Source organism: Macrobrachium rosenbergii, chromosome 51, assembly GCF_040412425.1.
Source record: "Macrobrachium rosenbergii isolate ZJJX-2024 chromosome 51, ASM4041242v1, whole genome shotgun sequence".
Classification (NCBI taxonomy): domain Eukaryota; kingdom Metazoa; phylum Arthropoda; class Malacostraca; order Decapoda; family Palaemonidae; genus Macrobrachium; species Macrobrachium rosenbergii.
Window position 1 is genome coordinate 44,311,260 of NC_089791.1, and position 24,977 is coordinate 44,336,236.

Here is a 24,977-nt window from a genome sequence, read left to right on the forward strand (position 1 = left end):
CTGACTACACTAATTACCAAGAAAGATAATTCAAACCAGGCAGCAGATAAACTAACAAACAATTCTTATTTGTTGAATGTAGGTTACCTACTGTACTTGAATTACCTTTTAAAAATGGCAGAAAAAAAATCACTGAACAAACATGAAACAACTGAGATCTATCAGTTCAGATGATTAACACTGTTATGGGGATTTGGCAGTCTGTACTAAGAAAGTCTTATAAAGCTGCTCTTTTCTTAAATTCCCCAAGCCTTTTATCTCCTAAATTTTTAGAAATCTGTTCGTTGTACAAATACATCATTTATACTATTGCTTTATTCATGAGTCTTTGCAAATCCTAGATACACCACTCCAATTAAAATTGTTAAAGAGCATCTTGTTGGCTGGTTGGAAGCTAGCACCAAGTAGGTAAGAATCACACTTAAAGTGTTTCCTTATTGCCTTCAAGTCTTTTTGGGCATTTACAGCACTGTAGCAAAGTAAATACTGGCAAAAGTTTTTAACATATTAAATACTTTCATAGGCCATTACTTCAGTTATATTTATATGCCCCTGAAATCAGTAACAAAAGAAGCAGAAAAAATGTTAAGGATAAAAATTCATATTACCAATGGAAAAACCACATCAAAATAATGGACTATGATCAGCACACTCATCAAAGTGACGGCTAATATAAGTTTTGAAACTAAACAAGGATTATGTTTTATTTATTTATAAATGATTTGTTTAACCAGACCTCTGAACGCTTTTAGGGTTCTTCTCGGGCTGGGAAAAAAAGGGGGGAAAGAGTATATAAAAAATTAAGTAGTTAAATAAATAAATAATAAAAAAGGGGGAAAAAAAAAATTAAGAGGGAGAAAAAAAAAGGGAGGAAAAAAAGGGGGAAGATTATATTTTCCTTATCAATTTAATTTTGTTTAGAAAGAGAATGATATTATTAATTGAAAAGTTACTACCTTCTGCTAGAATATCCTTTATTGATTTATTTTGTAAATAAGTATTTTTTCATGATGCTATCTGGGAAAGATCAATCAAGATATGTTTGATTGTTATTGGGATGTTACATCTTTCACAAGTTATTGGTTTGTGTGCGGAGTTGACATCAGATGACCATGTGTGAGTCTGAATGTCCTATTCTGAGTCTTGTTAAAATAACTCATTAATTCTTTGCTTTTGGGTAGAAGAATGCACTTAACTTCTCTTTCTTAATTTGTTTGGTTTATTTTGAGGTATACTTGGGAGAGAGAAATCATAACAAAGCAAAGTGAAAAGAAATGTAAAGAGATGATGGACAACACCTGAGAAAATATGAAATTAGTTAAGCTTTCAACAGATAAAATAATATAACACAGTATAGCATGTCCTATATGTATTTTAAAATCAATCGAAGCAAAAGATAAAGGTATGCCATAATGAACAAAGAACATAAATATGAGTTTAAAATAAGTTTACCATAATTTGAGCCACATGAACATACTGTTACTACCAAACACTAGCTAGGGAAGATTCTTTCAAAATTTTCAGTGATCCTTTGCCAGCTGAAGGCCCCCCTCCCACCCCTCCTATCAAGAACAAACTATAATACAGAACAAGACATTATGAAAAGAGATTATTGTAATAAATAAATATACTGAAAAAATACATTACAAATATCGTATATAGGAATCAACCAATTATAAGAGCCCTGGTTTTCTTCATGGATACTAGAACATCCAGCTACCTTTCTGATTCTAAAACTACTGGCTAAAGCAGATGTGGCAGAGTTGGCACCTGTCTAAGTGGTAATGCTACAAGTTCTTGCGGGAGGTCCTAGTCCTCATAGGACTCTGACATTCTATGAGACTAGAGTAACCCAGTCTAAATAATTGTACTTCAACCCTCAGCAGCTAATTATCAAGGTTCTTATTTTTGCTACCACCATTTTATCCATGACACAAATATGGGAGACAGAGTGCCAGCAATTCCCCATCTTTGGTTATTTTCTCTACCTCCAGCATGGCAAGAAAGGGTGTAGAAGAAAGAATTTTCCAGCACTTGGAAGTCACACTTTGGATAGGTTCATTAGCAACAAATGGTCTGGTGAAATAACTTTTGCTGACAGCAGGTGACCAAATTTCACAGTACATAACAACCACCTTCAAACATGGGATTTATGCTGCCTTTACTTATCTGCACTGGATAAGGGCTCACTGATATTAGAGAAGCTTGCATTCAGCTACTTGTCCTTCCTTGAGGGGAGCAACATTCTTCATTTCTCACTCTTGGCGAAGTCCTTGAATCTTTTTGACTAATATAAGGTTGTCACATCATTCAAAAGCTTTTTCCACAACTTCAGTGCAAGACATATACAGTTAGTGGAATTGCTTCAGCTCCTTTGGAACCAGGCAACTCTGAGTGCTCGTTCCTTCTCCCTTGCATATTTGGGACTCCTTAACTGGAAATAAAGCTAATTTTTGTCCACAATAACAAGACTGGTGTTACAGGATGCAGATCTGAAGATTGCATCAGTAGACAAGGAGGCATTTAACTGTGACTTCTGGCATTAGCCAATTTGAGTCCCTCAGTAGGCAGGGAGGCAATTAACTGACTTCTGGCATTAGCCAACTTGAGTCCTTTGGTACAACAAGCCTTGAGGAAGATCTTGGAAGAGAGAGAGCCATACACACACAAAGAATAGGTGACCACTTGTGATGAAAGTATCTATATTCTTCCTCAACCACTGGCACCATTCCCTGAGGACAGAATTGCTCTCTTCTCTCTCAGATTAGAATGATGTCAATCCCTCTAGATCCCACCACCCGATCCCTTCATCTCTAGTTGGGATGGGCTAAATTTTGGGGCACCTGTTCTCACTGTTTGACAAGTTTCAGTTCCTCCAACAAGTAGACTTCAGTTTTCTAGAATAGCAGAACCACATAGTTGTCTGCAGCCTCTTTGGCTAACTAATGCTCACTTGAAATACCTGTTTGGTAACACATCCTCTGTTTGCTGGATTTGGTGTTCTGACAGATACAAGATTTAGGCTGAAAAAGACTTCTCTTCTGGCCATCAGAGGATCTTTTCAGAGGGACACTAGAGGGCACTGAAGTTGCAGATAATGTACAGTCCACATTTTCTACATTGTCCCCCTTTCAAGCTCAACCAGGTACAGGCAGTCCGCGGTTAACGGCATGGAATCCATTTCTGGCCAAGTGCTGCTAACCGAAAATTGGCGATAATAGAACTATTAACCTGCTTAACGGTACCGCTACCCGGGGATCGACGCCACCAATGACCCGCTTAATGGCGCCGTCAACCGGAGATTGGCACTGAAAGTCTAGAGTCGCTAGACATGCGCCGTAAAACCAGATCACCATTAACCGATGCCACTGGTAAGTGGGGACTGCCTGTATTTGCTTCTTTATCCTCCTCAGACCTCAGAAGAGGATGGTAAGACTTAGCAATTGGCAGTATCTTACCCTTTAACACCCTTATAAATCCTTCTTTTCTTAATAGATGAGATCCTGGTGCCACCCTCAATTTACTCAGACTCAGTCCAAAGGCTCAGAATTAGCCCAGACTCAGCTTTTTGGAGCTTTGAACCTGGTATCACAAATGGCCTATTCCAGCTTCAGATAAGCAAGTCATGATTCCATTACCTGGTCATGCGCTCTCTTGTTTCAGTTTTATCAGCCTTCAAGTTGGAACTATTAGGATTTAGCAACTACTTTACCTGATAAGTGCATCCTCCTCCTACTTCTGTTACCATGTCTTTATGATCTGAAAGCAGACCTCTTATTTTGCAACAAAGAAAAGGCTGTTAAGGTTAGAACTCCATCCTTCAGAGCTTTGGGTTTTTTGTTATCTCGAACCCATTTGCTGTCAACTAGATCCTTTGTTACAATCAACTGCTGGGAGCAAAGACTGCCTTCTTTTGTAGTTCCAGCCATACCTAACTACACGAGATGTAAGGTTCTTGTCTATTTGGAACCAAGGGAATGTAAGAGCCCTTTTGCCAACAGGCCAGCAAACAACCTTTTTCTAATTGTTATACTGGAATAGAAAGTCTAGGATTTGCAGACACTTACTATTGATACAATATGAACTGATGAGTTTGCAAACACAAAAATTTTCTTTTCCTTGTTAACAGACTCTGGAACAATCCTGATATTAAATGTGAGCATATATCAAAATCTGTGAATATGTATTTCCTATTAGATGTCAAGTTTGTCAACTAATAATGAAAAACTACAATTTATTTATTTTTACCCAACATAATCATATATTGTATAACGGTGCATTACAGACCCTACAATGACAGATGAAATAATGTGGCAGAACAAATTAATGATGCCTACAGATTGGTATCTACTGGATTACCATTGGTGTAAAAATATTTTTAATTAAATGCCCAAACTAAATTAAATGAAATATCAACTAAAATAAATTATACAAAATGCTATGCTGATTATCAAATATGCATATTCTAATATTTACATGATACTATGATTGAAAATTCTTTGGACACTTGTAAACATAACAAGCAGAAATATAAGAATCATGTAAACATGCGAGAGTTACAAAGTTAAATTTCTGTACAATTAACAAAAACATTTCATGTAATATTCTTCATATTTTTTATTCTAAAAAAAATCGTAATTTCATGACTGGAATAGTATAGGCTAGATGTTTTAGACATTTCACAGTTGCCTAGGCTTTGTTACACAACAGAACATTAGCCTAGGCTATGATTTACCTGTATCAAAGTAGAGTATTTTAAGCATACAGTATACCATATTTAGATAAGCAATAACATAATCTACCTATGCAAATAAGTCAATTTAAAGAAAAAAATGAGAAAAGCAATGATAAGCAGTACACGTTTGTGCATGTATACAGCATTTATCTTTCCATAAACAATGACCAAAAATACTGCAAGAGTAAGAAAGATTTTATATTCAATATGTTGTATACATTATCCTATTATCATTATTTCAGTACCATATATATAGATCGGCTTATTTATAATTTTTTTTACATTTAAATTATGTATTTGCCAATTAAACTTATGGAATAAAGAAAAATGTTTCACACTGCACTGCTTACAACACAGAGCCAAAACCCGAATTTCCTTCACTGCTATAGTGCTATACTATTACATCCTGAAGGCTAATTTTAATCGCTAAATATATAAATTCCAGAATCATGTACAAAGTTGCCAAAGTTAACATATGGCAGTGAGTGTTCGTATATCTTTTATGTAAAAAACTTTCTAGTGACTGGACATCGACAAATGTTTACATGTTATTGCTTACATCATTGAAACATTCAGCACTAATCCATCGATTTTCAATATCATATACTTAATCATAACATACTGGTGCTTTATAAACATTTTTAGATTTTTATGCATATTTTGATTAATACAGTATGTATATACATACACTAATATAGTGCAGTTTTATACAATTAAGCAAGAATAGAATTACATGTGAAAAGTTCAAGAATTATGACAAGGCAGTCAAATGGTACACATGGCAACTGCCATATTTGCTCATTACATTTCTGATGTAATGACAAATATATGCAAAGTAACCATCCCCAATATATTTATTGTTAGAACCATCAAAGGAAAACATTAAAAAAATGTAAGGAAAGAAACTGCCTGTCCTTATGTGAACTACAAAAAAGTGTGTGATATGGCGCCTGTGAAGCACTGAGAATTCATGCCGATTCACCTTTGTTCACAAAATCATCTACACAGTCATCCTCCCTTGAGTAATGCTTCATGATAAAATTTTAATTCAATTTCCAATATGACTTGAATGACATTTGGAACAGAAGTCATCATTTTTTATATGCAAGGAAAAATTAAATAGAAAATGATAGTATGCAAATGCTATATATTAACAGCAAAAGAAAAGTACTTCTATAACATCAGTACAAGATAAAAATAAGCATTCATAATGATACAGAACTTACTGTAAATACCTAAATGTATATACTGTGCTGGCACACTCTGAGTGTTCAGAAAGCCAAGGCTGCAGACTAAAAAAAATAAGGTAGGCTAATCTATAAATTGGGATTTTGTAATTTTGTCTTTTGTCTTGTCTGCACAAGAAGCCTACCAACAGTACTTTATATGGGAAAGAAACAAACAACAAGAAAAAAATCACAAATTTTACATCAATGTGTATTTTTCATAACTAACAAACCTGCGGTCTTCAACATGTTACTGGAATATTTATGCCAAGTTGGTTTGTTCAAACCAAAATGGTTGAGTCAAAAATGCTACTGCTTTTGGGGTAGGCTTTGAGTGAGTTGGTACTGGGTATCCTAAACTTGTTAAGGAGTAAATTGACAGTTTTATCAGGTAATGGCATAGAACTGGGAAATTTTCAGTGAAATATTGTGGCAAAAAGAAAAATACAGAGTACGTCAACCAAAGATAACACTGACAGTAGACTAGACTTGACTAGGTCAAGAAAGCTTCCTCAATCATTCATGCGTGACGATCAAATTTTTTCAAATATTCATTAAACTAGTTTAGGTATAATATTGTGGTACTTTGAGTTTTTCTGAAAATAGAACAACTTTAAAGCTTAATGGCAAATTTAGTTTCATATGTGTTTGTTCTTTTAATTTTACATTGGCCAACTTCAGGTTAGTTATGTTTTTATTGTTTGGCACGCAGATGCTCCTATAAATGCCAGAATAACTATTACCTTAAAGAATATTTAACGAAGTCTGAAGCATCCCGAACGCATTCTTATATGTCTAAACATGCAGTCCCTAGAAGATTACTTTTGCAATGGATAAGTAATTAAAAATTCCACAACACATGGAATTTCTTGAAGGAGCTCAAAATGTTCACAGTTACCTTGGCAAAGTAATTAATGACTTCTACAGTGCCTTGGTATGGATCCTGATGAATCCAGAAGTAACATACCATATGAAAATAGTACTTTCAATGAAATGGAGAAAATATGCAATAAATATAAAAAATAAAAAATCTTATCATTCCTACTACAAATACAACGGCTTATGTAAGGCAAAAGTTATAGTAAACAACTGCCTACTGCTACTGGCATATCAACTCATTAATAAATAAAATATCCAAAACAAAAAGTGAACATATACAGCACATACATAATTATAAAAAAAATTAAGGGGCCCAAAAAATCTCATAAGATTAATCTTTGAAAAAAGTAAGACCAATCTTCACAAGATTAAAACAAAAAACGTTGAACACCATTAGGAGGTGCATAAAATAACTTTTGAAGGTGCAAGGATAAGGGAATCAACAAACAACGACTATGCACTACTTTTGGGTTGTGTAAAATGTTATTTTTCATGTAACTGGTGTGACATTAAAGGTGATACTCAATATGAGTTTGCGATCATGGTACAACGTGGTGTTGCGTGACAAGTAACAATCAGCTGTCAATATACTTGGCGAATGATAACAATCAACCGCCAGTATATCCAGCTAATTGACTCACCGTTTACACTTACTTGAAACATGATCTGTCAACCATTCAAAAATATTATATCTCCAAAAGGCTTTGCAAATCACAAAAAAATACGAATAACCTTTACCATTTACCTTCACAGGTTGCAACATACATCTAATGACACCTGCCATCTTGAAAGGTCCAAGATATCCGGTAAGACTTGCACGTTTGGCTCCGTGCACAACCACTCTAAACAGGGCTGTTTACAATAACATCTTTTTATTCTTGCACCACACTCCACATAGACCTCATGATTAAATATGAGTTATACTTCTCTCAAAAAACCACATTTTAAACAGTTTTGTTACCAAAATACTTATACACATACACATGCCTACCAACATAATAGACTACTATACAAACATTCAGTAGCTTAAGTTAGGCTTTTGGCCTTGGTATGGTATGAATAAACTATATACTTCACAAACTCCAACAATGTGCAAGGTTTTCAAAATGAGCAACTTACATTACCTAGGTTATACCTTAGACAAAATGATTTTAATCATCTCTATAAGTAGGCAGTCCAAAACAGTACTAATAAAACCACACTAAAATGTAACCTGGTAATACTTAGTACTACTTACCCAAAGTGACTCCTTGTATATTTATTGCCAGCTGCATTAAGCTACTGTAATTCTACTCTACCAAAAGCAAAATTCAAGGTCACATTAACAGACTGCTAATTTCTTACAGGTTTTATCAGCTCCTGAGCAGTTTGTGTCTACTTGCTTATACTGTATACCAATCTGGATATTTACCATAACCATCATTCAGGGTACTGAGTTAAAAATTAGATGTAAATCACAGCTTTCCACCAAATGCATGGTTAGTTCATGTTACTGAACAAAAAAAAGAAATCAGAGCCAAAAATCTTGGCTATAACACAGCTGGCAGGAAAAGGAATATATATAAAAGGAATAAGATTAGTCAAACACACTTGCCTATCACTGTCTTAATGAGGTAAATATTCCATCTTTATGCATACTGAAACAAGACCCCTCATGGCTTACAAGCCATGAGCGATTTGTTTGGTATCCAAGTGATTGGGTTTCAGTTTAATTATAAGCATGGTAGTGAAAGACCTTTAGAAAGTAAAGTAAATAATCTTTGCTTATTCTACTCTGAATGTGATTAAACTACACATCATGCTATCAACTCTATTCAGAAACTTAACTGAAGTCTCAAGGGGTCCATTTAGACTGTTCCAAGAACTGGACTATATCTGAATGAATTAAATCTTAAAAATCATCTTCACAACTGGTCACAAATTATGTAATCTATACATTCCTTAAAGTATAAAAAAATACTATATATGTACAGATAAAAAAATGAAATATTTCTGTATATTTCCCTGTTTACATAAGAATAATCTTTTAGAACAGGTGATGTTTACTCTTTCAATATTAGACTCTCAGTAAGCTATAAGTAAACAATAATTATGTTCTTACGTATCCAATAAACACTTGGAATTATAAAATTATTTTGTAATCACATACCCATAAAAAATCCTAAAACACTTACATCAGTGGGTAAACTATTTAATATCAATAATGATAATGAAAAAGGTCTACACGAGGCCCTGGAACAGATGGGAATTCAGGCAAATGTGCAAATGACATAAGAATTATTAAAGTGTAACCCCATAAAGGAACGACTAGACATGACAACAACATAGTAACAAAGATAATAATATCCTATCTATTAAAACCAAACATAGATAGAAGTTAAAAATGAAATAAGGAATGTATAAAACCAAATTCCACCATGCATGAACATACACAGGGGGGATGGAAGTCTTCCAATCACTATTTCAAACACCAGCTACCAATGCAACAAGATGTAAGTGAGAGAAGAAACATAAAATGTATCAAATTGTGTGAATACATGTAGGGTTTAGATACTAATTGCAGTATATACATTTTTATTACTGGAGAGAAACAATATTAAAGAATGCTCATTTTTCTTTTGCTTCAAAAATTTGCCTAAGAACTAACAATTTCATAAGGACTGTATAGAGCCTATTTAGCTACACTTTCTACTTAGATCCAAAAAATGCAGAGCAAACACGATGTTTAAAAAATGTTAAATAAATTCAAAAGACTTCCGCCCTTTCAGAAAAAGAAGGCACCAATATGAAACAAGTATGAGACATGAGAAACAAGTTAGCACACACCTAATCCGACAATATGATGAAAAATGTGGCAATGAAAGTTTAATAAAAATAAAGATCATCATCTGCAGATGTATCTTAGATCATTTTTAAAATATCAAGAAGCAGAGAGTATTTTACTGTCTTAAAATTAGAATTTAGGAAACTAGTTACAATGTTATGTATAAGGAGGGATATCAAAACAAGAGCCCAAATGGATACTGACAATTTGTGAAACAAGTCCTTCTGGTAGTACAAGCATTACTGTTATCTATTTAAGTCATCCATAACCAGTTCCACTTCTACAGTCTAGTCTACATGCTTTCATCATTTATTCAACTGCTTTCAATTTCCTATGTAGAGGTAGTTGGTGCATAATGTTCTTTAATAATGTCATGTTTTTGCACTCCTTTTGGTTATTCCTCTTCCCTTGGTATTTCCTCTCTGTTACATAAAAACTTGAGAGGATGCTTCAAATACCTAGACATACAACAGTGGAAAATGGCCTACGGAAGTCATTAATGTGATTAACAGAACTTCATTTAATGTAGTAGCCATAAGGCAAAATATGAATTAGGCTCCTTCAGGAACAACAGCATCTAGTCCACAACATAATGAACCAGGATTCCTTTTAAGAATTAGCAAATCAACTACTTTTGATGTTCTGCTGTCCTTCCTGTCTAACCATCATACACACAGCTATTTTTTTTTTTACTTGACCAGTTCAACATTTTCAGAGGAAAGGTGGTCATTCATACAATTCAAAGTACAGCTCTATTGCTTACATTTTTACAATGGGAAATAGTTTTAAAATACTTGACTTTGATTTCCTACAAACAAAATTACTATAATTCTTCTTTTGCATTACTTAAGTGAAGATGAAGAGACTGCATTTGAGCAGACATGAGAGACAAAGAATGAACAACAGAAGGACAAAAAATATACACACCTAGAAAAGGCTCATTAAAATAACAACCACAAACAGGGATTGAGCTGAGAACACAATAGCTTATTTTTTTGCCAAAGGTGTTCCATCTGGCAAGGTCTGTGAAGAGATCTTGCTTTCTATTTTACTAATGATTTCTGGGGTAGCTGAGCATGCTAAAATATAATCATTTCTTTACTCTGTTAATAGCTTATTAACTACACCAACATAGATAAATGATTACCGAAAATGTCCAATGGGCCAATAATATGATGGACATGCAATTACTTAAGTGGAGATACTCTACTCCCATAGGGCTGGACAGAGGGGTTTGTTTTTAGATAAAATCTAAATTTTCCTTCATAAATTAGTTTGAAAAAATTCAATATTGGATCCATCAAAATGGAAGTAGATTCTGAAAATTTAATTAAAAGCAATTCAACAGAAGACAGGAAATACGAGATATAAACAAAGCTTTAACAATTAAAGATTCGTCAGTGTTGAGCAAGCTTCCCTCCCACCACCCATATTCCAAATTGTAGCCTCACAATTCAAAAGAAACTTTGGAAAACTTGCAAGCATGACAAAAAGATTATTTGCTATGTGAGCGAGTATGTGAATGGTAATAAGCACTTTGAAATTCATATATACTGTATTCTTTTCTTTTCAAATAGCTATTTAATGTCCATGGGAGGAAGGGAAGGGTAAAAATGATAAAACTTTCTGATCATTTGTTTCACTATAAAAATACTTACCATATTTGATGGCATTTAAGACTCCCTCTGTTTTCCAAAATTAGCTCAAAATATACACTGGCTTCCTGTGTGCTGTTGTGATATCTGGTGGGCTAATTTTTACCCAGACACAATTGACCAAGAGTAAAACAGTACTTGTACCTAGCCAAGCTCCATAACACTGTAATATTACCAGTAATCATTCAAAGATTCTTATTACTATCGTTATTATTAATACATCTCTAACTTGCAACAGAATCAAAACAAAGACTTTTAACTGAAAAGCAAAGATGCTGCCAGCTGACCCACACAGGTCTTGTAAGAAGATGGAACTTTTGTATTTCTGTACCTCAGGACACTGCAGACCTTGCCTACCTTGAGTTTTACTAAACTTCCTGACCTATCAATGACCAAATGATAGAATTTTACTTGAAGTATCCCTTCTGAATGAATGAGATAGAAATAATCAGCACAGAAAATCCCTCATAACCAACATCTTAGGACCAAAGGGTTGCCAGTTATTTGAATTTTCCAGCTGCACGAAAGACACCCTTCTAAAATGCAATATGTATTTCCTGAACTCATTTCATTATTCATTAACAATAAACAATGCCTATTTTCTGTTTCATTATTAAATAATTCCTAACATCTTGAACTGAATATTATCCTGTCCTACCACAGCTCAGACAGTAGTATGTAGTGTTTACTTGAAATCCATATTTTTTCTCTCTCTCTGCATCATCCTTTATAAGAAAACAGAGAGAGAGAGAGAGAGAGAGAGAGAGAGAGAGAGAGAGAGAGAGAGAGAGAGAGAGAGAGAGAGAGAGAGAGAGAGAGAGAGAATAAATAAATAATTTACCTTAATGTGATGCATTTATGTATGTAATGCACACTGTGAAAAATGTATGTAACACAATACAGTATTGCACAGCTTAAATAAATTTCAATAAAAATACTATACCAGAGAGAGAGAGAGAGAGAGAGAGAGAGAGAGAGAGAGAGAGAGAGAGAGAGAGAGAGAGAGAGGAGAGAGAGAAAGGGGTACACTACACAGTAACTGCATTTTTTGCTTAATGCACAGGTATGTATACACTTGCAGGCTAGCTTATTGGCTAGGCTTACATCTACTTTACATAACAAAAATCACACACACAACCATGTACAAAACTCGACTGAATTAAACTTACTGAAAATCTTAGTCTAATACATAAACTTTTAAGTGTTTCTTATATTCAACCTAGTTTTAATTTTATTTGCAAATTTAAGCACTCAAGAATTTCCGAGTTATCCATCAGAGGCAGAAGAGACAGAGGGGTTTTATAAAATATTTTCTGCTATTACTAAGCTGCATTTGTTTTTTCGTGTAAATTACAGTAGGATTTTTTTTCCTGCCATTCTAGTTGTATGCTTTGTCTAATTTTTTTCTGACATACTATAGCTATATATATCAATAGAACTAAATTCTTACATGTAAACACACATTTTTTTTTCATGGTATTCCCTTCCGAAAATGGGAGGTCTTTTATGCCATCAAACAGAGTAACTGTTTTGGTAATAAAGATATTACTAAACTTCTCAAACTTAACCTATCATTTTATTGTAAAATTCAGTTTTTTTATCAGTCCCTCCTCATAGTAAGTTTTTATGATGCAAGATGGAGAATTCTGCATATTATATACCAACATGTACATAAAGAATCATGTAAAAGAGTATAAAAAATAAATTTTAAAGGACAAAATTAATTTTTATGTACAAATCTTTTATTTACAATTAGCCCATTCCATGACCATGAAAATGGGATAAGTGCTTATGAAACTAATCGCAATGGACTTTCATTTTCATTTTGTTTTATAAACTATTTTAGGTGTGTGGGAAGAAACATGCATTATTATGCACTGCACAAAACCTAAATAGAATAGATCTGAAAACTAAGGATGAGGTACTGTACAACAAAATCTTCTAAGATACGTAATTGGAGAGCATCTGTGCCATGTTTCCTTCGCAATAATTTGGTCAAACTCTTCCTATTCCCATTAAGCTTCATTAAAAGTTTATGAACACTGCTGGTATGTTTACAAACATAACACTGTAGGCTCATTTCACAAGCCTTCATGCAAATAAAGCACTTTCACTTCAACAAGAAATACTACTATTCATTTATACTATGTTAAGGGGACATTCAATGATACACAAAATTCTCTTTCAATATTTGCATGTGCAAATCACGTAAACATGCTGTGACTTTTTCCCAAATGATCGAGCAACACACAATCAATATAAGACACTTCTTCAACAACTAAATTGCTATGACACTTTGAGTAAATGGTAAAGGTTATAAAATACTTAACATAAAAGAGAACATCCTTTCCTAAATGTTTATCAGCATCAAAACTGGTTAAATACGTAACACATTTTATTACCATTAAAGTGAAAAGCCGTGAAAGCTGGTAACATTATGATTGAACATGAGCAACTGCAATCATAAAATTATCAGATCTCAGGAGACAATCATGCTGTGACGAGATGTGACCCTAGTTACCGCTACCCTCCACCATGTCAATTTAATTTGAATAAGATCTCTAGTTCTTTCTTTTTATTCTTAAGCTTTTTAATGGTTCTCTCATAATGAACCTTACCCAGTTATTAATGATTCTGGGTCACCAATTATTGGACTAAACTTACTGACTGTTCTTTACCCAGGATGTCCTAGCCTGGGAGGGTTTGATAAAAGGGTGGAGGTCAGGCATGGGGGTGTTGTTATTAGTCGTGGATGTCTCGATAGGGAATTTCTGATGAGACCTGGTAGTCATCGAAGAAATGATGTAAGAAGTCAAAGGTAGGCCGATGATCTGGATCTTTGTCCCAGCAGTGAAGCATCGCTTTATAGAGTTCATCTGGACACCGAGGGGGTTTGGCCATCCGGTAACCAGCCTGTACTCGCTCTATCACTTCCCTGTTGTTCATTCCTGTAAGGCAAAATCAGCAGTGCAAGCTAAAGCATGAAAGCATATGTAAATCAATAGAGGATGAGGAAAATTATATAAATTGTAAAGCAAAGAAGCAATAAATAACTTGTCGTACTTTTTCTAATCCATTCACTTATCAAATATTTTACTAACATACATACATACACAAAAACACTCAGTGTAAATCATATCATATAACAGTTTACATACAACTGAAGGCCCCTGTTTGTGTGAAGTGTTAAGCAATTCTTTACCCCAAAAATATTTATATACAGTATCACAATGAATTCAAAGACTACAAGCTAGAAATGACATACTCAGAAACAAGTCTACAAAGGTTTCAAGTCACAAACTTTTCATATTTTCTTTTATACTTATATCAAGGAACCCACTAGTGGTGGTGTTCTTTATGATATGATTGTCCTCTGTATATTAATTTAACCCTGTGGTTTCCTTAAAGCTTGTATAGAGTCACAATATCTTTGTTGGATACAAGTCTCCATAATACAGGCAGTCCCCGGTTTACGACGGGTCCCGCTTGCAACGTTCCGAGGTTACGACACTTTTCAAATATATTCATCAGAAATTATTTCCTGGTTTCTGACGTGTTCCGAGGGTTACGACGCCGTCGCATTTGATCGTTGGAAGAAATATGGCTCCAAAACGGCAGAATAATCAAAATTGGGAGGTTTTCTTGATGAAAAACTAAAAAAAATGTAGTTTACACAATTTTTAATACACCCAAAGCATTAAAACTAAGATTTTCTTAGGATTTTTGACGATTTTCAACGATTTTTCGGTTTACGACACGGCGTAAAAACGTAACCCTCGTCGTAAACCGGGGACTGCCTGTACTACAAAACCTACTCCTAACTACATCAATACTTACAAAACTATACATATCATACAATTATTTCAATGTTAAGTTCCTCATTTACACTAACCATTCTTGTTTGACGACTCATAGTATAAGTCTGTGGTTTATGGTATCATCTAAATAGTAACTCAATAAAATTGTGCTCATAGAAAGCCCTGTTACAATACATGGTATTAATGCCATATGGCAAGGATTAATTCTGCAAATATTCAAGACTATTTTTTCCTGTCTGGATATCTACAACCTTCTGAAATTATCACCCAAAATGATTTTATACCAAGATTTTGTTGCCTGTTATCCTACTTAGAATCCTCCATTTGTGCCAGTGCCTACATAATTAGAGTATGTTCCTTATTACCTTTCTCGTTCTGTGAGGTGCCCTAACATCATGATGCCCAGGCCAAAAGTCTTGTATTCCTCTTACTTTATGATGTGAAATAGTCTTCCTAGCTGTTACCAATGTTGATGCTAGTAAGTTTTTTTTAAAAGCGGTTTTAATACTACTTTAAATTACCACACACCACTGTCTTGCTTTTTTTATCTTTAACTACCGTTTGGCCTATGGGCTGCGCAGTGAAGCTTAGGTTGTTATGACTGCAAAAATCATCTGTACTGTTTTTATCAGTATAAAATATAAGAGTTATTCATCAGTTCTTAATTTCTACTTTCCTCTAAAATCGAAAATTATGCTACCTTAGCAAATAAGCATTTTTGGGGGACTTGTATATAGCAAAATAAATAACAGTTGGGAGTCAAGAGTAACTTTCATTGTCATTAACTATGCGCTCTAAGAGTTAACTATTTGAGACATGATGTCAAATGATGTGATTAAATGCATTTTTGACTAACCTCATCATTCTGACCATTTGTAGTAAGTAAAAGTATTCAGCTTAAACTGACATCATACCCAAAATTATACCAATAAAAGTAAATTTAAAGTGAGTAGTAAAAACAAATTACTTTGATCAAAAGCACGCTGTGTGATTTGCCATAGGCAAGCTTTGGGACTGCTGAATCTAAAAGGGTTAAGATGTACATAGCTATCAGTGCTGAGTTATCTTTATTTGGCATTTTCACATGAAATGTTTCTCTTCTCTTTGGTAACATTTTCCTTTTCTTTAGAAACGGGCATTCTAGTCTCTGGAAGGTTGATATGGCAGTAAATGGGCATTTTAGCTTGTTGTGTAATATGGCAGTCCCCGGTTTACGACGCGTCCGGCTTACAACGTTCCGAGGTTACGACGCTTTTCAAATACATTCATCAGAAATTATTTCCTGGTTTACGACACGTTCCAGGGTTACGGCGCGTCGTACGCTGATCCAATGGAAGAAATATGGCTCCAAAACAGCAGAATAATCAAAATTTGGATGTTTTTTTATGAAAAACTCAATAAAAATGCAGTTTACATCGTTTTCAATATACCCAAAACATTAAAAGTAAGGTTTTCTTAGGATTTTTGACAATTTTCGACGATTTTTCTGTTCTGTGATTTTCAGTTGCTGTGTAAACCGGGAATACCTAACATAATATGATTAACAAAACAAAATTATTCTGTCTAAACTCACAGTCCACAATGACTTGTCTAAACTTACATCCATTTCTACCAAATCTTTTCTTTTTTTATTCATCTGGTCCATATAATAAACATGAAAAAAATTACATATTTTCACCTACACTATCAAAATTGAGAAACTAATCTGAACCGATACAAAACTGCAGTTGTACCTTATTACTATTGACATTTAGCTAAACAAGACTAGAGTAATTTTTTCTAGACTCTTATACTCTGTCCAAAGGACTTGTTAGCAATAAAACATGTTTTATACACACACACACACAGTAATCATAAATAACTTTAATCCCTATCAAATGCATCAAAACACATCAACCTAAGAGATTTTTAGATGAAACACTCACTGCACATACCCCAACTGACTGACTACCTTGGCACAATAACCATTCTTCTTCACAATCCCCCACGTGATGAGTGAAGGGAAGGGAGGAAGACACTGCCAACTATGATTAATAGTATGTAGGAAACATTGTAAAAATACCATTTGCTGTTATGAACTATTAATCATAAATAGCCTAAAATGATATTTTTATGATAAAATTAAGTTTTATATATACTTACCAAGTAATTACATTGCTATAGTTTCAACTCACACAGCAGCTAAAATTTTGAAATTCAAGGTAGAGTTTCTTTTGTTTTGTGTAGGTGACTAGGCCCCACCTACTTTCCGGAAAAGAGAGGAACAACACAGCAAAGATCTTCAATTTGTTTGTGCCCTTATGTCCATGCAAGGGGAGGAGGGAGGGCTCTGATTCTGTAATTACTTGGTAAGTATATAAAAAAACTTAATTTTATCATTTTATAATGATAAAATTAATTTTTAATTTTATAAGTACCTTAGCAAGTAATTACACTGCTGAATCCCACATTGACTGGAGGTGGGATACATGGACTTATTCTACCCCAAAAAAGTTAGTAATGGTAATGAATTTGAGAAGAAAAGTTGCTAGCATTGATACAATGCTTGTTGTTTCTTTACCTGGTAAAAGAGTTACTGCAGGTAGATACTGCCTCTTGTTGGCACTCATCTTAACCTGTAGTGGCATGGCAGTATAGCCATGGAGTGCCTCTTACTTAAGTGGCAGTTTTGGCCGGACGTTCTGATGGCCTGCAGTATCAGATGCCCTGCTCTGGGTGCCGTACCACAATAAAAAAAACACCAAACAAACAACACTGTCACCTACACCACATAATAAAACACTGCTAGCCATCCACTAAATAACTGATGGGCACTCCAGGTACATGGTACACCCAGGCTCCCCTAGAACTCGACACCCTATGTCAAGGCGAAGAGAACAAGGATTGGAAGAAAGCTTCCTACGCTTCATCCCCAAAACCTATGCCAGTCACTGACAACGGACCCAGGATACTGCAAACACCGTTTCCACTTCATGCAAGCAATGAGTTGCAAAGACTGACTCACACCTCCAATATGTCAACTGCAGAATGGATGATAGAGACAAGTTATGTTTAAAGGCCAATGAGGTAGTAACTGCTCTGATCTCGCAAGCCTTAACTTTGCACTTCAGTAATAAGGTCTCTTAGAAAAATGACAAGGCATTCTTAGAAAGGGGCCGGGAAGGATTTTTAACTGAGCACCATACGTTACTAGCAGTTCCTCGGATTTTCTGTCCTACACAAGTAATGTAATATCTTAATGCTCTCACAGGGAAAAGAGCTCTCTCTTCCTCTTCTGGGCCCAGGATCCCCATTTAATTCTAAATGGTAAAAGAATGAGGCCAGTGCTTGGACAGGGTCTCATTCTTGGCCAAAAAACTAAGGGTAAATGAACAAACAGCATCCCTTTGAGAGAACCCAATCCTTCTATCAATAGCATGAAGCCCACTGATCCACCTAGCAGTTGCTAAAGCCACAAAGAAGAGGGTCTTCCTAGTAAGATCCTTTAATGACGTCGAACGAAGTGGTTCGAAAAGGGGACCAGAGAGCCATTTCAGAACCACGTCCAAGTTCCATGAGACCAACTCTACCTTCTTCCGTTTGGCTGTGTCGAAAGATTTAATAAGGTTGGACAGATCCAAAACTATGACGAAAGACATAGCCCAGCATGGCCCTGAAACCTCTAATGGTAGAGGGGGACAGACCTCTAGAGGACCTCAAATACAGTGGAGCAGAAAGTCCACTATCTCTGTTATAGACGTCTGAGAAGACGGGACGTTACGTCTTCTACACCAATTGCGGAATATTATCCACTTAGCTTGGCAGACCTTGCTAGAGGATTGACATCTACACCTTGCAGCCAATCTTGAAAAGCCTTTCGTTCTAATGAGTTTCCTGACAGTCTGAATCCTGTCAGGGTAAGAATGGATAGTCCTCAATGGAAGCGTCTTAAGTAGGCTGTCGGAGAAGACTTGGTTTCTGTGGCAGTAGCCTCGGAAAGTCTACCACTTGTCCGAGGAGATCCAGGAACCACTCCTTCAAAAGCCAAAACAGGGCTACTAGGGTCATTGTCACATTCTGGAGGGCACGAAACTTGTTTAAAACTTCCCTCACCATGTTGATTGATGGGAATGCATACAGGTCCTTGTTCGACCAGTCCTGTAGCATGGCGTCTGTCAGCCATGTCAGAGGGTCTTGGGCTGGCGAACAGAACAATGGAAGATAATGATTCCTGGAGGTTGTAAAGAGGCCAGGGTCGGTTTTCCCCACAGTTTCCACAGATCGGAGCAAACTAGTGCATCCAGGGTCCATTCTGTGGAGAGAACCTGTCTGCGACAGCTTAACTCATCTGTCAACACGTTCAGTTTGCCTTGAATAAATCTTTTAACAATCCTGGTTTGATTCTGGTCTGCCCAGAGAAGAAGGGCCTTCGCTGCCTCACAGAGGGAGAAAGATTCAACATGACTGAGTAGAAGTCTAAGTTGGGGCTCAGAGGGAGGAGAGACTTTCCTACCAAAAGTCTACTTTTGGACTTCCACCATTGCAAGTCTTTCTTGATTTCTTGCGTCATGGGAAATACAAACGAGTCCGGATGCACTCTCCTGTCCCAGCTGGCTCTCAGAAAGAATTGCAGCACTCTCATGTAAAGTCTTCCCAGAGAGACAAACTGCTCTATGGAGGCTAGAGTACCTAGAAGACTCATCCACTTCTTGGCTGAGCAGGACTGGAGAGAGAGAGAGATAGAAATTCATTCACTGTCTGCAGGCAGGATTCTACTCTCTTTGGGGACAGAAAAACCCAAAACTCCGAGAGTTGATCTTCATCACCAAAAAAGTATTTCCTGCATCGTAGTCAGCTGGGACTTATGCAGGTTGACTAATAATCCTAACTCTTGGGCTGGGAGAAGGGTCTTCTGAAGATCCTCTGTGCACTTCTCCTTCGAAGGGAATAGAAAAAGCCAATTGTCTAAATACATGGAGATATTGATGTCCATAAGTTGGAGCCACTTTGCAAGGGGGGCGAGAACCCAAGTGAAGACTTGAGGAGCTGTAGAAAAGCCGAAGCACAGGGATCGAAACTGAGACTCTGTCTCGGAAAACAAACATGAGGTACTTCCTGGAGTCCAGATGGACAGATTCGCTGAAGTATGCCTCCTGCATATCGATGGTAATCATCCAATCGCCCTGAATGGATGACGGGACAGTTCGGTTTGTTTCCATCTGAACTTTGTTTTCTGGACAAAGAAATTCAGGGCGCTGATGTCTAAGACAGGTCTCCAGCCTCCCGATGACTTGGGGACTACAAAAGACGTGAAGAGTCAATAAGTCCAGAAAAGTCCCCCTGGGAGGAGGTAGCAACTCCCAAAGAAAGAGCTTCTCCTATGGCGTATGACAAATACCTCCTGCAGGACAGCTGAGCGGGAGGAAAACTGAGAGGCCTTCCCTTGCTCTCTCCTCTCTGAGAGCCAGCCTTCAGTCTCACTCAATGCCTCCCTAGAAGAGGACAAAAAAACCATCTTAGGAGGCCTGGAAAAGTCAACAGGCTGGTTGCTCATCATGAAGGCGGATGCGGGAAAAGCTAGGGCTGCTGGAATGAAAAAACCAGGAAAGCTTAGCAGCAAATACAGCAGCAGGGCTGTGTAAGCTGTGGGAGCAGAGTCTTGATCCATGTCTTCTTCTTCTGACGAGATCAGGGACAGAGACAAGTGCGTCAAAGTCTTGGTTGAGAGAAGTGCTTTCTTAAGCAATCCCAGAATGTCATCAAGTTGATGCTGGATGGCCGCCAACGATGGATCAGGAACTGCAGATGCGGGAGGCACTGAAGCAGGCAACTGACAAGGAGGAGTCGGGTGCATGGATGCTGGCACTGGGAGCTTGGAAGCTCGCGCCGAAAGGACAGGAGTTGGTGCTGGGCGCTCGACAGCTGAGACTGGGAGCTAGGGCGTAAGGTGCTGCTGGGCGCTGGCTGGGCACTAGGGTGCTCTGAAGCTATAGAAGGGCGCTCGCAAGACGACTGGCACCTAGAGGAGGACGAAGGGAGCTTCCAAGCAGAAGAATGCTTGGTAACCAAGTATTGGTGCTTTCCTGTAGGGCGCTCAGCAGCTGCAGGAAGGCTGTGGGCTCCAAGAAGGTTCTCTGAACCTCTTACAGGGCGGCGGAGAACAGTCCACATTCACCACATGCCTTTTCAAAGGCTGAGACTCAGTCTGCAAAAGGCCATCAGCGCCTCTTGTCAGGACTGGACGCCTCCGAACTAGAGGATAGACGATGCACTTCCTTGACGCCTTTCCAATAGCTGTCTGTTGCAGCCTGGGAAGTAACAACAGGCTCGGCTGAGAGAGCAGACCCCACCGACCTCCCTTGGACTTCCATTATGCCCCCTCCCAGGTTTAGGGGAGTACGACAGGGACCTTTGTCTAGGAGAGTCCCATTATGCCCCCTCCCAGGTTTAGGGGAGTACGACAGGGACCTTTGTCAAGGAGAGTCGGCAGGACGGGCAGCCACTTCCTCCATAACACTTCACTGGCACTCTTATTGTTCACTTTGTCCATTAGGACCTTCACTGATATCCTTAATTGGGCCATAGTAGACACTATTAGACCGAATTTCTGGTCAATTCTTGATTCAAGACTGGCAATAGGATCTGGATCTGAGGCATGGGAGCCAGGCAAAGGAGTAGGTGGTATAGTCGGAGGACTGGGAATGGGCGACACAACAGGCATAGCAGAAGAGATAACAGGAATGTTAACGTACTAGAAGACTTGGGAATGGATCCTGACTGGCTAAAGTCTTGCTATTAGCCTAAAGCCACCTTCTCTTCCTGTCTCTTTCTAATTTGATTAAATGTGACTTTAAAAACAGTTTAGATGTAGGGAAAAAAACCTATTTTTAGTAGTTGCTGTTGAATTCTCAAGAGTTATCTCCATGGTCTACAAAGCTCCATGGTGACAAACAAATATCAAAAGATTTTCTTCTAGTTGCTCGTTTGTGGGAGTATTGTGTGTCGTAATGATTAACATTATAACATGATGAAGTATATAATGGACTCAAAGATAAGGGGCATTTTCCCTTATCTTCAAGCTAACCAATTTTCAACAACAAAGAACCATGAAGAGGTGACTGTTGTTGCATGCGCATCCATTTGTTTACAACCGGGCTTATTGGGAACCAAAGCCATTACTCTCTGTTGGTCAAAGCAGGGCGGTCCTTCCCCAAATCCATGCCTTTTCACCAGGGAGTGGGAGGTTTTGAGAACTCAGGCGACTACAAAAACAGGTTTTACATCAAAGGCCTATTTTTTGATAGTGTAGCTGCTTGTTTCGTCCGCAAGGAACTTTAGAAAGATATTGACAGGTGACGAAAAATGCTTCAGCTCTCAATTTTAAATCCCAACACCCCAAAGGAAAAAACATTTCTGGTCCGAGGTTAAGCCACAGATTTCAAGTCCCATTCTTTATTCCAAATACTCTTCAGGTTTTGGTACCGAGGAACAAGAAACTTTACACGAACTTACGTTTTAGGGTGTAGTTCTACAGTGGCTTACCTAAGCATGCTGGGTTTGGTTGCAGAGTGCTGTTGCCCTTCTCCCAGCGATAGTTAGCATGCTCGCCGTCAATAAGACCCCTGGTTTTCTGCTGTAGCACCTAGGGGTTAAGACTAACCATGCCACCTACTGATACAGTGCAGTCGAATTTGTTCAAGCACGTGGCATTAATTCTGAGTGACCACCCTGTACATTGATTCTTCAAAAGAGACATTTCTGAAGAGGCCAGCGATGTGCTTACTTTCCCTAATATCATGTGACCTCTGAAGGGTGTGGATTTGTCTTTTTAATGAGAAACACCACATCAATTCTCAGACCTCATGGGGAGAGTGGTTAGTTGTGCTAGGGTGTAGGAAAATAGGACCCCCTGGGATGTCTGCCAAGACTTCTAGGAAACCTTAAGTGCTTTGACCGGGCATAATGCCTTGTCTGCTAAATTGAGTTTTCTTATAAAAATAGATTTCCTTTTTAAAGGATCCTCATTCTTGGCCAGGAATGGTGGGCCGGGGGACAATAATAATTGATGGTCATTTGTTTGCATGATGCATCATCCTGTCTAAGAGTCAGTTCACTAATCATCAGCTCCCTGATGCCCACTAATGCAATCAAAAAGTGCCTTTGTAGCATGTGGCGTTGTAGCTGTGGGACCCGTTGAATTGAGTTTGATAGAAGTCTAAGCACCTTGTTCAGGGACCATGTAATTAGAAGCATTTTGGGAGCAGGCCTTTGTAGAACAAAAAGACTGCAAAAAAGGGAAAGTGACAACTTCTATGCAGATCAATCTAAATCCATAAAGCAAGGGTACGTTAATGCAGCTTTGTATGCCATGACTGTTGTGACCACAAGGCATTTGTCTTCAAAAGGGTATATAAGAAAAATAAAAAGTATTTCTTATAGAAAGCTCAATTGGGCTCTCAGTATGGATATAATCTAACCATATCTTCCATACAGACTGGTATTGTCAGATAGATGATGTCTGTAATCTTTGCACTAGGGACCTAGCAATGTTGGGCGAGTAATTTTCACGACAGATATTTTTTAAAATTCCCTTCATGAAGGTCTAGCCTCAGAAAGGAGGGTGCGTAAACGACTTTCCCTCCTACTGTCTGGGATAGAACAGCAGACGATAGTGGAATTCATCTTATTGTCCGTTGTTGAAGTAATAGGAACCAATGCCTATTTGGCCAATTTGGAGCTATCAAGTAAAGCTGTTCCTTTGAAGATTAGAAGTTTGCTCAAAACCTTCGAAATGGGGACAGTGGAGGATAAAGATATCGTCCTCCCCTTGTTCCAGTCTTTAGGAAGGCATTTCTTGCTGTTGCTTGACTGTCCAGGTTTGGAGACACATATATTACGAGTTTGTGATTCTCACACATGGCGAACAGCTCCACTTCTGGTTGTGGAAGCATGTTGGCTATTGTTTGAAAAAAGTGGTTGTCCAACATCCACTCTGTTGAGGTTGTTGTTTTTCTTGATAAGAGTCTGCTATTACAATGAGACCGCCTGTGAGATGAATTGCAGACATTGCCACTTCCTTGCTTGCGCCATCTGAAGGATGGCTAGCATTACCACACTGAGAGGAGGTGAACGTGATCGTGGCCTCCTGAAGTAGGATACTGCAATTATGTTGTCTCTCTCTTCTGGAGGTTTGAGTTTTTTGAGACAAAAAGATAGCCACCAGTTCAAGGAAACTGATATAAGAATTCCTCAGGGTAGCTGATCACTTGCCTGCCATCTGACAATCCTCCCAATGTTCTCCCAACCTGTCAATGAGGCATCTGTGTGTATTGTCACTCAAACAGATGGAGTCAGGATGACCTTTTTCATCAGATTCCTTCCAGATCCAAGGCTGAAGTATCTCTCCAACTTTTCTAATCTTCTGATGTGGTCGGTCTCGCATCTTTTTTCTTGCATGCAATAGCCAGAATTTGTTCACGTTTTTACTTGCAATCTAAATATTGGATCTATTATGGATGTGAACTGTAGCAGGCCCACCATACGTTCTGATTGCCATCTGGAAACTGTTTTGAGTATGATGGGGAGAGACAACAGGCCGCGAAGAGTATCCCAACACAGTCCCAGCCACTGAAAGTGTCTGCTGGACGTGAGGTGGGATGTTTTCAAATTTATTATAAAACCTTTTGACTGTAGTCTGTTGACCACTGCTCTTAGATTTTTCAAGCACCCTTTTCCTGTGGGCCCCCAGATCAACCAGTTGTCTAGGTAGCCTATTAGCTGTGTTCCTTTTGTTTAAGTTCTTGAACGAATACCGTTGCTAATTTTGTAAAATATTCTTTAGGCAATATTTAGTCCAAAGGG

At 37.5% G+C, this 24,977-nt stretch overlaps 1 protein-coding gene across 1 annotated transcript in view; it reads right to left on the reverse strand.

Annotated features, from left to right (window-relative positions):
* Positions 1–24,977, reverse strand: part of LOC136833351 (tyrosine-protein kinase fyna-like) — a 188,052-nt gene that overhangs the window by 1,256 nt on the left and 161,819 nt on the right. Inside the window, exon 15 of the mRNA XM_067095368.1 lies at positions 14,101–14,267. Coding sequence (XP_066951469.1) covers positions 14,101–14,267 — 167 coding nt within the window. The remainder of the gene's footprint in view (positions 1–14,100; positions 14,268–24,977) is intronic.